Here is a 15,313-nt window from a genome sequence, read left to right as displayed (position 1 = left end):
TCCTGTTTCTATGTGTTTGGGCGCTGATGACCAGGCTGTTTAGCGCCCGAAAACCTCAAACCACACACGCACACACACACACACACACACACACACACACACACACACACACACACACACACACGTAAGCATACTGTCTGATCACCTGACATGTGTACCATTTTTGTTGGCTCTTCAGTGTTGCATCGGAAGATGAACACACAATCATGAATAGGACAAAATCTTGTATATATTATCATCAAAAAGCTGCCATTTTCATAACAGATTGCATTAATCGATTGCAAATCGCTGAACTGTACGGGGTTCCTTGTCATATTCTAGTCTCACAGATTCATGCTCAGAACCACATTCAAAATGAGTGAGAAGAAATAGAACTCTTCTTAATAAAATCATTTTGGGTATTAGGCAAAATCAGTGTGAAACACTAAAACAGCTAAAATACCAATGTTGTGAACAACCTTGCAGTAGTCCACTTCATGGCAGGTTTATCATCTCGAAGAGGACCACCACAAAGTCAGTGGAAACTTTGGCATTTCAGTTGTTTTAGCATTTCATAATGATGTTGCCTAATACCCAGAATTATTTTATTCAGATTGACAGTGGCCATGGGAGCCTATGAACATTCAATTGATTACCATTGGCAGACAAAACATGTGTCTTCTGTCTCACTTCTTGTGGAGATTTTGAGGAGGACAGGGAAAAGGGATGTGTGTGTGGTATGTGCTGCTGGGAAAGGCATGACATGAAGGAAGTAAGGTCTTCCTTATTCCTGCAGTGCTGCCAGCAAGGAGATGGGGTTATGCAAGAGGGTATTGAGAAGTCAAGAGAAGCAATGTAACATGCCAACAGATGACAGTGCAAGGCTGCACACATAGGTTTTGGGAGCACCTATGTTCACAAGTCAGTGTGCCAAGAGACAGTGTCCTGTTTATATATGGAGCTGTGCAGCTGGGGCTATTCTGACCATGTTTGTTACCAAACCTGCAACTTGTACAAATAACAAGTTAAAATAATGAGTGACCGTGAAATTTTGTGTGAACTGGAGAAATGCACCTCAGAGAGACTTGACACAATTTGAAAAAATTTATTGTGATGCTCAACAAGTCAAGCGAGATGTTTTGAGTGGCATGTGCAATTCAAGAATGGTAGAACATCACTGGAAGACAATGAGAGATCATGACGACCTGCCACAAGCAAAACACCAGAAAATATTGAAACCAATCAGGAACTTGTGGAGGAGGATTGTTAGCAAACAATCCACAATGTTGTTGTCAATGTTAGTGTATCCTGCGGATCACTGAAGGCAGTCCTTAAGTGATTTCAACATGCAGCATGTTTCTGTCGAGCTTGGCCCCAGGAATGGAAGGAACATCACATCCAAGTGTGCCGAAAGCTGTTGCAGCATGCTGTGGATGATCCGTTCATTTCCAGGATCATTGTGTATGATGAAATATGGGTATATCTCTTGAGACAAAGTGACAGTCTTCACAATGGGAGAGCCAACCATTTCCATTACAGAAGAAGGTAAGGCAACTCCAAATGCACGCTCATTGTCATTTTCAACACTTGTAGCATTGTTCTTAATCTAGGTTTTAAGGCATGTGGGGGAGGACATTCGGTGTAAGCAGTCTGATTTGTGGTGAACAAAATACTTGTTATTCCATGACAACAATGCACTCTGTCACCAGAAACAAGATTATGAAACTTCTGCACCCACCTGCTCACCAGATTTATGTCCTGTAGACTTCACTATTATCCCAAAGCTAAAGATCCAGCTCAAAGGTTGTTGTTCTGCTTCCACTGCAAAGATCCAGTGCAAATCACAGAATGTGCTAGACATTCTTTGAAAAGAAGACATCCAGGGCACATCTCATCAATGGCAGAAACTCCGGGAACACTGTATTGCTGTATAAGGTGACTATTTTGAAGTTGATTGTGTGTAAACATACATTCATAAATTACTTTCTCATAAACAGAGCTAGTCTCAGAACTTCCAGTATGCCCTCATATTTTGTGTTCTGTGTTTATAACATCTAAAGGGTGATTTCAGTAGGAGAATTTCCAGTGTGGGAACAATAAACAAAATTGAGGAAAGGCAACCAGTAACCAGTAGCTGATTGGTGTTTAGTGCATAGAAACATATCACAACTCAGAGATGTACATTCTGAATTATTTATTATGGAAAAAGGAGCAGTATCTCAAAATTGGTAACATCTCTGCCCTTTGGTGTATTTTTATGTGTCACACACCAGGTATAGGTGATTCCCATTCCTAATTTTTTTTCATTTGAAATTCTCCAACTTTTGCCAAATGAAAACTCTGATGAATGTAGAGGCAAGAAGAAATACACAGGTAGTATTTTCCACTTATTGTCACGCACTTTATTCCTAATGTTCCATCAGCATAAAGTAACCGTGCAGATATTAGTAATTTATTAAAATCTCTGAGAGCATTAACTTTCTGTAAGTAGCCATTCTTGGCTTTCTTGAACCTTAGAATATCAAAACATACCTTAAGTTTAGAGGTGGGTAAGGATTTCTTCTCTGGCATCACATTCTGCAGTGTTGAACCGGAATAGTTCTGAGGCATAAATGTATAGCTTCTCAGTTACTAGTGCAATAAAGAGGATGATAGCTTTGTGTATCCAATGACACATTACATGTATTTTGAAAAAAATCTTGTTGTTATGAATAGAATGTTCCAGTGTGAGAGAGCCATATGAGAGGTGTGGCTGACAGATGTCTCAAATACGTCACACACAATTTTTTCACTTCCAACCACATCCTTGAATTTTCACAGGGAAAAAGACGTTGTTTTGTAGATATGTTTGAATTATTTTTCCCAGTTACTTTTTGAATCTATAAAATATTTAAAATTTGAGAGACATTCCTTTTTTGTATCCCAAAATAAACATATAAGAGATTTTTAATGTATTATTAATTACAATAGAGTACATTGTATGATGAGAAATTAAAAGAGAGTCATACAATTTCTGATATGTTTAATAAGATTTGAACTTTTGCGATCTGAGGTAAGTAAGGTTGTATCAGTATTACAATGTATGACAAAATGCAGTTAATAATTGATATCAATTTGAAAGAACAGGCTGAGGTATGATCCTTGTAGGACATCAATACTAATTTGTATTAAGCGAAGATAATGCCTGTGTCTGACCAAAACAGGTTGTGTCCTGTTATTAATGTAGAACTATTTTCAAGTAAAACAAATCATTAAGTACCAAAAGGATTACAGTGAAATTATATACTTAGAAAATGTAATGTGAGTGTCATTATGTTCTTATTTTCTAAAGCTTATTATATTTGATCAACAATTTCTAGAACAGTTGCAATGCTATTTTTACTCAGTTGGAAACTAAACTGTTTCATGTTTCGTAAAGTAGCTACTAAGTTGAATCTGACAGTATCTGGTCATCCACTGATATTAATATAAACAAAAAAATGCTTTTTATGCAAGCAACAGGGAGCTTACTTCAAGGAAATTAATTTGTTATATTTCCTAACATAAATTTTACTTTTATTCACGAAATTAATCTACAGCTATTGCCATAGCATATAATTTATGAATTATGCAAAACTGTAGGAGCAAAGGAGACTGCTCACTGAATAGCAGAAGCCTTATCATCAACAAGCATGTACAAAACAAAATGTCATAGCTTTCAGAGTAAATCCTTTTCCAGGCTTGCGTTGTATATCCAGTCAGGTCTATGTTGAGACTCTGTGCGCGAGTGAGTACTTGAAATTAACAAACAATTTATTCCAAAAGCTAGCATGCTTTCTTTCTTTTATGTATATGCCTACTCTTTTGTGTGGACTTGCCGACTCAATGCTTTTGGTATTTGGTTAGGGTTTTCCTTTACTCCTAAATTATTTATATTATGATTTATGCAGCATAGGACAGAGTTAAATATCTATTAAATTTAAAGCCATATGAAAGCAGTACTGTATTTGGATGAGGGCTTCTAAATTATAATCACTGTAATTCAGAATACACATAACTTCTTGTTATGTATGGCGGTTTGGTATGTAGTACCAGCAAGTTTAATCTTCTCTTCTTTTCATTCTTTTACAATACAGAAAGGGGAAAATTCCTTGCACTTGATCTTGGAGGTACTAATTTTCGTGTTCTTGTTATTCACTTGTCTGAGAAGCACTTTGACATGAAAGCCAAGATATTTGCAATACCACAAAAAATTATGGTGGGAACTGGAACACAGGTTTGTTGGTAATACATCACTGATAATATAGTAGTTTGATTATAGCAGAACATTCTGCAGTGTAGTTAAATATTTATTCTGATAGCCCACTATCAAACAATTCTACTGTTATGTTTAGCACTGATTCTTATGTTTTCTTGCAGCTGTTTGATCATATAGCTGAATGTCTAGTGGCATTTGTTAAGGAGCATCAGTTACACACAGAAGTACTGCCTCTAGGATTTACATTCAGCTTTCCATTAATGCAGAAAGGACTATCTGTAGGAATTCTTGAAAGGTGGACTAAAGGCTTCAACTGCTCTGGTGTTATTGGACAAGATGTAGTTCAGCTGCTGAGAGATGCACTGGACAAAAAACCGGTAATATAGTATCAGAATCTTAACAATAAATTTTATTCTTCAAGAGAACTTGTCCTCACTCCTATAGATCAACCCTATCTCTAAAATTTGTTTTATTTGGTTCCCTTCTCCTCAGTTAACCATCCTACACGAATCAACTTCTGCCTCCCTGATGCTGCCTTAGGAACATGTTCACATTTAACCATCCATTCCCCAAAATTGTCTTCACTTTTATAGATGCCAAAAAGCATCACTCTTTTACAGTTTTGTTACTTATGCATATCGCAGCTGTAATGATAAACAGTCTCTCTCCAAATACCAGGGAGGCCTTGCAAAGGCTACTTGCTTAGTTCAGTGCCCCATAAGTCACTTCATGTGACAAATCTTAATTCTTTGGAACTATGACAATTAGTGGAGATGTTAAGTTGCAGACAGGCACTTCAAAAAGACTACTACACAGGTAGCTTTCAGCTAAAAGACTTTCTTCTGAATTAGACAACACTCACTCACACTTTCATGCAAACTCAACTCACACACACATGACCACTGTCTGTGGCTGCTGAGGTCAGACTCTGAACAACAGAGCATGATGGGAGAATTAGTCTGGATGGTGAGGGTAAGGAGGAGGCTAGGGCAGGAAGGGGGAGGAATGATGGTGAAGTCTGGAGGTTAGATAGTGGGTGGTTGAGGCGGGGTGGGGGGGGGGGGGGGGGGGGACGGAAAAGGAAAGAAATAAAGAAGATTGTGGATGCTTTGGTGGAGTAGAAGTAGTGCTGGAGTGGGAACAGGAAATGGGATGGTGGGTGAAGGACAATGACTAATGAAGGTTGAGGCCAGGAGGGTTCCGAGAACATAGAGTATATTACCGGGAGAGAAAATATTGTCATTATTTCATCATGGATTTTCCAATATCTAGAACTAGTCAGCTTACTGAGTATTAACATAATGATTATTTAAATATGGCTGCTAGCTGACCATTTACAGTGGTTTCAATACAGCAGAAAACAATCTTCACCTTCATGGCACAAGTTAGTGTGTAACACTTATGCACTAGATAAGAACTAGTTTCATATGATTTTGAAACACAGACCTGTTGGTTTTTGAACATTTTTGAACGCATTCTAAGTTGATTTCTGAATGAATCATAAGTTGATTTTTGAATGAATGTACAGGGTGTCCATTGATAGTGTCTGGGCCAAATATCTCATGAAATAACCATCAAACAAAAAAACTACTAAGATCAAAACTCGTCCAGCTTGAAGGGGGAAACCAGATGGCCCTATGGTTGGCCCGCTAGATGGCGCTGTCATAAGTCAAACAGATATCTACTGCGTTTTTTTAAATAGGAACCGCCATTTTTTACTACATATTCGTGCAGTACATAAAGAAATATTAATGTTTTAGTTGGACCACTTTTATCACTTTGTGATAGATGGCACTGTAATAGTCACAAATGTATAAGTACGTGGTATCATGTAACATTCCACCAGTGCAGGCGGTATTTGTTTCGTGATACATTACCCATGTTAAAACGGACCGTTTACCAATTGTGGAAAAGGTCGATATTGTGTTGATGTATGGCTATTGTGATCAAAATGACCAACGTGCGTGTGCTATGTATGCTGCTCGGTATCCTGGACATCATCATCCAAGTGTCTGGACTGTTCGCCGCATAGTTACGTTATTTAAGGAAACAGGAAGTGTTCAGCCACATGTGAAATGTCAACCACGACCTGCAACAAATGATGATGCCCAAGTAGGTGTTTTAGCTGCTGTCATGGCTAATCCACAAATCAGTAGTAGAAAAATTGCGCGATAATCGGGAATCTCAAAAACGTCGGTGTTGAGAATGCTACATCAACATCGATTGCACCCGTACCATATTTCTATGCACCAGGAATAGCATGGCTACGACTTTGAATGTCATGTACAGTTCTGCCACTGGGCACAAGAGTAATTACAGGACGATGACAGATTTCTTGCACATGTTCTATTTAGGGACGAAGCGTCGTTCACCAACAGTGGTAACGTAAACCTGCATAATATGCACTATTGGGCAATGGAAAATCCACAATGGCTGCGACAAGTGGAACATCAGTGGCCTTGGCAGGTTAATGTATGGTGCGGCATTATGGGAGGAAGGATAATTGGCCCCCATTTTATCTAAGGCAATCTAAATGGTGCAATGTATGCTGATTTCCTATGTACTGTTCTACCAATGTTACTACAAGATGTTTCACTGCATGACACAATGGCAAAGTACTTCCAATGTGATGGATGTCCGGCACATAGCTCGCATGCGGTTGAAGCGGTATTGAATAGCATATTTCATGACACGTGGATTGGTCGTCGAAGCACCATACCATGGCTCACACATTCACCAGATCTGACGTCCCTGGATTTTTTTCTGTGGGGAAAGTTGAAGGTTATTTGCTATCATGATCCACCAACAATGCCTGACAACATGCATCAGCACACTGTCAATGCATGTGCGAACATTACGGAAGGCGAACTACTCGCTGTTGACAGGAATGTCGTTACACGTATTGCCAAATGCATTGAGGTTGACGGACATCATTTTGTGCATTTATTGCATTAATGTGGTATTTACAGGTATCAAGCTGTAACAGCATGCGTTCTCAGAAATGATAAGTTCACAAAGGTACATGTATCACATTGGAACAACTGAAATAAAATGTTCAAACGTACCTACGTTCTGTATTTTAATTTAAAAAAACCTACCTGTTACCAACTGTTTGTCTAAAATTGTGAGCCATATGTTTGTGACTATTACAGCACCATCTGTCACAAAGCGAAAAAAATGGTACAACTAAAACATTCATATTTCTTCACATGCTCCATGAATATGTAATAAAAAATGGGGGTTCCTATTTTAAAGAATGCAGTTGATATCCATTTGACCTATGGCAACGCCATCTAGCGGGCCGACCATAGCGCCATCTGGTTTCCCCCTTCAAGCTAGATAAGTTTTGTTCTTTGTAGTTTTTTTGTTTGACGCTTATTTCATGAGATATTTGGGCCGGTCACGATCAATGGACCACCCTGTATGGTGTACATGATGCCTCTGCCAGGGGAATCCCCACTGCATCTAGATAGAAAAAAACTTTCCCACAGACCGAAGGGGATGGGGCTATATGAGCTGAGCTGAATAAATCCGAATGGGTGAATGCCAATTGCTGTCTGTTTATATGGTTGACTGGTTGTGTGAAAGATAAGCACTGTTGTAATTGTTAGCAAAATCCATAGATTGAAACTACCAGAGTGTAAATAAATGACTAACAGAAATAACATGTAAGAAAGGTTACATATTAATATTCTCAGTGTATCCAAGAAAATGAAATTTTGACAGACAATTTTTGCCATACCGCTACAGTACTAAGCGCCAGTTGTACTGTCCACACTTAGCAGCTGCTTAAGGTCTATTCTTTGAATAGTGTGGAAAATGCATTGTACGAACACTTACTAATGCCTAAACAGAGAATAAATAACACTTACTAATGCCTAAACAGAGAATAAATAACACTTAATAATGCCTAAACAAAGAATAAATGTGGGATAACTAAACTGGTGATTCTGGCAGAGTTAGTGAAGTTAACTGGAAAATGAGTTTTGATAATGGCAGGAATAGTTACAAAATTAGTTATGACATGATTATTTGTTAGAATGAGGAAAGAGGTGAAATTGAGACATCACACAAATCATATGGAAGAATATGACGATTCCAAATTTGTATAAAAATTTAGTACTACTACTGTTCAGTCTCATGCTTGAGAATTTAAAGTTTATGAATGCAGTGTGAAACTGTTTCCTAATGTACAACTTTTTGCTTGTAGTAGACTTAATAGGCATTTGATATGGGTGCTTTGTGAATTATATTCTGTTGTGTTCTTTATGTAAATGAGGTAAATGTAAATGACCAATTGTGCCAAGACAGTCTTGCTTATTTGGTGTGTGTTACAATTGCTGCAGTATCAGAAAGGTCAATTTCACTTTATGTAGCAGACAGTGACAAAATAGGTGTAATCAGATCAAGAAACCACACCAGTCTTTGATACTATTCATATTATCAGATTCTTTCACAGAAAGGAAAACACACCGTGTAAAGCTGTAGCAAGATTAGAGAGAAAAAACTGCTGGAATCTAAGGATTGAAGAAATGTCTACTGTCCTGTTTGTCTCTTGTCTTTACTGGCTTTATGTTTCCTGTATTTGATTTTATGTCACCCCAAAGCGAAAGTCACTAGCTAGTAGGCAATAAAGAGTGCAAATTTTCTGAAGAGCTCCTTTTCTCCCAGTTACAAATAATCCCATCCAGTATTAATTGTGAGTATTTTTTAAGGAGGGTAGGATGTCAAATCGTGTGATTGGAAGCAGGCACCACAGGATATTTTAATTTCCAGTGTCCTGAATATACATTCGATGGCCTCCATTACAAAACATACAGCTTGAATTCCGCAGAGTGATGTGATGTGCGATAGAAGAATGCTGCGAAGAGGTGTGGCACTGCACATTGTCACACTTGAGACAAAATAACGTGTCTTAAATTTCCCCGAATATATATGTTTTATATATCAAACTCCACAGAGAGATGTGCACTACAAAATGAATATATTTTTGAAAAAATGTTTCTTTTTTTTAATTTTTGACATCCTACCTCAAACTCTTGAGGGAGGAGTGGTCATTTTTTCCCCGGTTCGGAAGTATCATACATCCACAGCCTCTTAGAAGGGCCAATATCAACTTACTTTCAGAGTTAACTTTGCTCTGTGACAGACATTTAATACCATTAAGTGAGCATCAAAGATTTTGGTAGCAGCTTTATTCATCACTTTCTGACCTAAGGTCAGTTTTAAGGAAGTGTAACGGGGATAACTTTTTCTTCTAACATTGCAGTTATGGATAGTATTATACATACAGAATTCTAATAGATTGTTTACAACAAATTTCATGGTAGAAAATTTTGCAGTAACACTCCTGTTAGAATATGTAACTCCTTAAACAGTTGTCTACAATATGATCAAGGATGAGCATAGCATACTATTTTGATGACACAATTTTGTGAAATGAAGACTTTTCTTCTTAAAGATGAGTTGCTCAGAAAACAGTCCCACATGACATTTCTAAATAAATACAAGCAATGTTAGTGAATATACTGTGTAGTCTCTCTGTGAGACTTGCAATAGCTTGAAGTACAAAAATGGCTGAACTGTGTTTAAGAAGATGTAAAATGTATTTTTTTTGGTGATGTACATTCTTGTTATTATGTACAACCAAAAGCTCTGAAGAACTCTGCCTTGCTTACTAACTCCTGCTCAAGGTTTAATTTAATGGCTGCTGTTGTACTCCTTGATACTGTGTGTCTTTAAAATTAAGGGGGAGACCATTTTCAGAAAGCCAGTCAACAATCCTTTTAAACACATGTTTGTCTGTTGGAATAGATTATAATACTTGTATTATCTGAAGAAAGAACTAATTAACTAGAAGTATATTAATGAAAGATTATTAACATGTATGAGAAATAACGGAGAACCAAGTATTGAACATTGTGGAGCTCCATTAATGATTCCCTCCTACTCAGAACAGTGTTCCCTGTCAGCAGTTGGTGGATTATGGAGTAGACATACTGCACTCTTTTTGTTAAATGTAATGTGAGATATTTGTTAGCATTAATTCTATAAAACCTTAGTTTTTGTATCAAAATATTGTTATTTACTCCATCAAATGGTTTGGATAAGACATTTAATTCTTGTATAATCTACCAAGTGAGTGACAATCCAAGAATGATGGGTGAATGTGTACGTAACAACCTTTCTCAAATCCAAGTTTTGCTTTACTAAGTGTATTGTTACTACCAAGATAAGACACTATTGTAGATTATTCTTATAAAATAATACATTAAACTGCAATGAAGCTTTCATGCTGCTGTGACAGTATTATGATCTACGGACCATTAAGCTGAACCTGTGTTGTGAGCCTCACCAGTGGAAATCTTCTGACAACTAACCTGTAAAAATATAATTTTAGAACAATTTTCAGATTAAAAATCTATAATGCTACATTTTAAGGTTTATTATTTTATTCTGTAAAACTTTTATCAATGCCACTGAGTTTAAATATGATATTTTGACTTCAAACATCTTTGTTGGATGAATACATATTATACTTGCATTTAATTCATATACAATACTTATGTGAATGTAAGTTTTGAATAATATTACTGACTAATTGGTTTGCACATTCACTTGATACTAATGAAACTACTTATACTTTATTCATAGGTTCTTACTCTCAAAATGTCACTTTCAGTACTGAACTTAGAATTCCCAACTAAAACGCTCATTATGGTCACCTTAACTTTAGTATGACATCATGAGTTGGTAAGCTATCTTCTGCATTGTCCACAATAGCTCCTTAATTAATCAAGTTATGTGAATGGTTTTCCATTGATTGAAGAGCTTAAGGACTTTTAAAACAATATAAATAAATAAACAAAGTAAATAAATTTATGCGTCTCATTTTAGATGGAATGAGGTACAGAAGAAATCAACTTTCCACAACACTGAATATACTTCAAGCTCCAAATCAAGCATGCTTTTAAAACTCTTAGTGATTTTGACAACTGAAGTCTCATGTGTGTGACTGAGCACCACAGGGCATTTGATGCTAGGGTGCGTGGAGTTTGAGAGGTGAATGCTCATTTATTTCGCTTATACTGTCCACCAAAAAAAATTAGCTAAATAAGACTGTAAAATAAACATGTCTCTAATCTTGTAGTATTAAAAGTGGGCCCGCAACACAGTATTAAAAAAAATTTTTTTTAATTTTCAGTGTGTGTGTCCCTTTGTGGTGTAGGCCCTTAGGCTACTGCTTAAATAGTGTGTACATAAATGTGGCCCAGAAGTCATGATCCACCCAATGATTGGTTGACTAATTTTTTTATTTTTTTCATTGGATTCTGTAGAGATTCAGAAGGAAGAACTTCAGGGTGAAACAATCCAAGATATACATTAACAGAGTGAAACAGGTATTAGAAACTGAATTAATAATTAAATGTTATTCAATGGCAGTAAACTATTTGTGCTTGCATAAGCTGAATTTGTTGTTGTTCTTGTTGTGGTCTTCAGTCCAAGGACTTGTTTGATGTGGCTCTCTATGCTAGTGTATACTCTGCAGGCCTCTTTACTCTGCATGATTACCACAACCTACATCCATTTGAACCTGCTTATTGTATTCAAGCCTTGGTCTTCCTCTACAATTTCACTTCTCCTCCCCCCACTTCCAAATTGACAATTTCTTGATACCTTCTTTCAGTGTGTGGCATATATTTACTTTCTCCACAATTTGATTCAGTACTTCCTCATTTGTTATTTGATCTAGACATCTAATTACCAACATTCATCTATTTCATCACATTTCAAAAGGATATCTTCTCTTCTTGCCTGAACTATTTGTCATACATGTTTCACTTTGATACAAGGATACATACCAGAAAAATACCTTCAGAAAAGAGTTTCTACCTTCTTTCAGTGTGTGGCATATATTTACTTTCTCCACAATTTGATTCAGTACTTCCTCATTTGTTATTTGATCTAGACATCTAATCATCAACATTCATCTATATCATCTCATTTCAAAAGGATATCTTCTCTTCTTGCCTGAACTATTTGTCATACATGTTTCACTTTGATACAAGGATACATACCAGAAAAATACCTTCAGAAAAGAGTTGCTATCACTTAAATTGATGTTACATATTAATTCCTATTTCCAACCTGTATTTTATATCCTTTCTACTTTGGCCATCATCAGTTATTTTAGTACCCAAATAGCAAAACTCATCTACTGCTTTTAGTTTGCCATTTCCTAATCTAATTCCCTCAGAATTGCCTGCTTTAATTCAATTGCACTCCATTGCCATTTTTTGCTTTGTTGATGTTCATATTAGAATTTCTTTTCAACACACTATCCATTCCATTAACTCTCTTCCAAATCCTTTGGCATCTATGACAAAATTGTGTGTCATTGGCTAACCTGTAAGTTTTCATTTCTTCTCCCTGAATGTTAATTCCTATTGCAAATTTTTCTTTGGTGTCCCTTAAAAATTAAATAACACTGGGGATGGACTGCAACTCTGTCTCACTCCTTTCTCAACAACAGCTTCCCTTTCATGTCCTTTGTCTCTTGTAATTGCTTTCTGCTTGCTGTAAAAGCTGTAAATAACATTTTGCTCCCATAGAATTCCAGAGAGTGTAGACCAGTCAACATTGTCCAAAGGTTTCTCTAAATCTACAAATACTATAAAAATTTTAAAATTTTGTACATGGTTGGATTGTAGAAATAGTAAACAGCCAATCAGTTGCAAATTGGATGGTTTATTGAAACCCGTTTACTGTGGTTCTAACATTTATAAAAATGCCTTCTTCGGAAGGAAATATAGAGGATTACATGTTGTGATAGAAGTACATTGAAATATAGCTGAAAGGCATCAGTAAAATATAAAATTTCACTTCCATATACAGCTAGTGCTTTCTCAGTTATATTAAATAACAGCTGTTTACCTTGTATTGCTAGTCTGATTTTTGTGTACTGTAATGAGTACACTAGCTGTAAGTTGGTGAGGAAATATCATATTTCAGCAACCATTTTGTGCATGTTTTAATTTAATATGAAGGCGAAATTTTATATTTGACTGATGCCTTTTGGCTACATTTTAGTGTACCTGTGTCACAATGTGTAAACCAGTTGTGAGATTTAAAACCTTCATGGCGTACAGATTGTTCCATAAAATTTTGGACAATCTGCCAGATGTCTGAAACTTGCTGCCGTGATGTTTCAGTTCAGTCTTCTGGCCATCTTCAGCTGAATACTGACAGGAAAGGCCCTGAGCTCATGTATTTAAGACCCTGTTGGCACATGTGAGGAGTGTCCAGTAGGGGTTGCCCATGCGCTGTTTGCCTGCAACTCTGTGCACTGTGTCACATACCCCCACGTGACTTCTGTGATGAAAGCTGGCTTCATCGATATCAGATCAGATGTTTTCGCTTGGCAAATTATGCTGATTATGCAGAGCATAAAGTTTCTCTATGGCCATGATGAAGTACAAAACTTTGACATATGGGCCATGGTTTTCATTTGGTCATATCCAGTTGTCCATATTTCCTTCTGAAGAAGACTTTTTACAAACATTGAAACCATTGGCTGTTTACTATCCCTACAAGAAAATGCTATAAACATAGGACTGCCTTTCTTCAACCTATGTACTATGATAAACCATAGGGTCAATAAGCCTTGCATGTACTTACATTTCTCTGGAACACAAAGTGATGTTCCTTGAAGTTGGCTCCTATGTTTCTCTATTCTTCTATAAATAATTTGTGTCAGTATTTTGCAACCAAGAATTATTAAACTGATGGTTAAGTAGTATTCACATCTGTCAGCACCTGCCATCTTTGAAATTCTTTCTGAAGTTTGAGGATATTCTGCCTGTCTCATATATCTTGCACACTAGGTGAAATAATTTAGTCATGCGTGGCTCCCTCAAGGAACTCAGTAGTTCTGGTGCTGTGAAAGCAGCTGCTGCTTTCTCCATTATATTAAATAACTGCTGTTTACTTTGTATTGCTAGCTTAATTTTTGCACACTGCACTCTTTACACATTTTAACACACTGCAATGATATTTCTCATAACAAAGTATATTCCGGGTGAGCTATATACGAGGGTGGTTCAGAAAGTAACCTCCGATTGGTCACAGTGCGGGTTGTGGGGGGAGTAGCGACGCCATCTGTGCGTTCACGCACTCAACAGGTCAGTCGGCATCAAGCAAGCCGTGGTCGAGTGAACGTCGTACCTGCGCTAGTTTAGTTTTTGTGGCAGTTTGAAATGTGTGCTGCAATAGAAAACCCCGCCAAATGTGAAGTGCGTGCTGTCATAAGGTTTTTTACAGCCAAAGGATATTCTGCAGCAGCTATTCATCGTGAGCTTTGTGCTGTGTACGGACCAAGAGTTATGAGTGAAGGAGTTGTCCGTGAATGGGTACGTTTATTTAAAAGTGGACGAGAAAACGTTCATGATGAAGAGAGGAGTGGTAGACCATCATTGGTGACTGACGAACTCGTTCAGACAGTTGATGCAAAAGTTCGTGAAAATCGACGTTTCTCAATGTCGGAGTTGTCTACTGGTTTTCCACAGATTTCTAAGACTCTCTTGTATGAGATAGTGACAGCAAGATTGGGTTACCGTAAGTTCTGTGCACGATGGGTGCCCAAAATTCTTACCGACCACCACAAAACTCAAAAAATGGCCTCTGCATTAGACTTTCTGTCACGTTATGTTAAACAGAATCGTGACCGGTGACGAAACCTGGATTGAGTACGTGAACCCTGAGACAAAAGAACAATCAAAGATGTGGGCACATTCAAATTCGCCTACCAAACCAAGAAAAGCCTCGCAAGATTTTTCTGCCAGAAAACGTGGTACGACCATTAATCAAGACGTGTACTGTGAAACAATAAAAAAGTTACGACGGGCTATACAGAACAAACGCCGTGGTATGCTGACTTCCGGTATCGTTTTTTTGCACGATAACGCCCGTCCTCACTCTGCTCGCAGAACAACGGCCCTTCTTGAGTCCTTCAAGTGGGACGTTATCAACCATCCACCTTACAGCCCAGACCTGGCGCCAAGTGATTATCACCTCTTCATGCATTTGAAGAAATGGCTC

At 37.3% G+C, this 15,313-nt stretch overlaps 1 protein-coding gene across 1 annotated transcript in view; it reads left to right on the top strand.

Annotated features, from left to right (window-relative positions):
• Positions 1-1,350: 1,350 nt before the first annotated feature.
• The window catches only part of LOC124613051 (hexokinase type 2-like), a 139,448-nt gene continuing 125,485 nt past the window's right edge, over positions 1,351-15,313 (top strand). The window contains exons 1-4 of the mRNA XM_047141627.1: positions 1,351-1,524; positions 4,095-4,234; positions 4,378-4,593; positions 11,554-11,616. Coding sequence (XP_046997583.1) covers positions 1,491-1,524; positions 4,095-4,234; positions 4,378-4,593; positions 11,554-11,616 — 453 coding nt within the window. The 5' untranslated portion in view covers positions 1,351-1,490. The remainder of the gene's footprint in view (positions 1,525-4,094; positions 4,235-4,377; positions 4,594-11,553; positions 11,617-15,313) is intronic.

This window comes from Schistocerca americana, chromosome 4 (assembly GCF_021461395.2).
Source record: "Schistocerca americana isolate TAMUIC-IGC-003095 chromosome 4, iqSchAmer2.1, whole genome shotgun sequence".
Classification (NCBI taxonomy): Eukaryota; Metazoa; Arthropoda; class Insecta; order Orthoptera; family Acrididae; genus Schistocerca; species Schistocerca americana.
The sequence above is the reverse complement of the archived record's forward strand: the minus strand, read 5'-3'. Positions and strand labels throughout refer to the sequence as shown.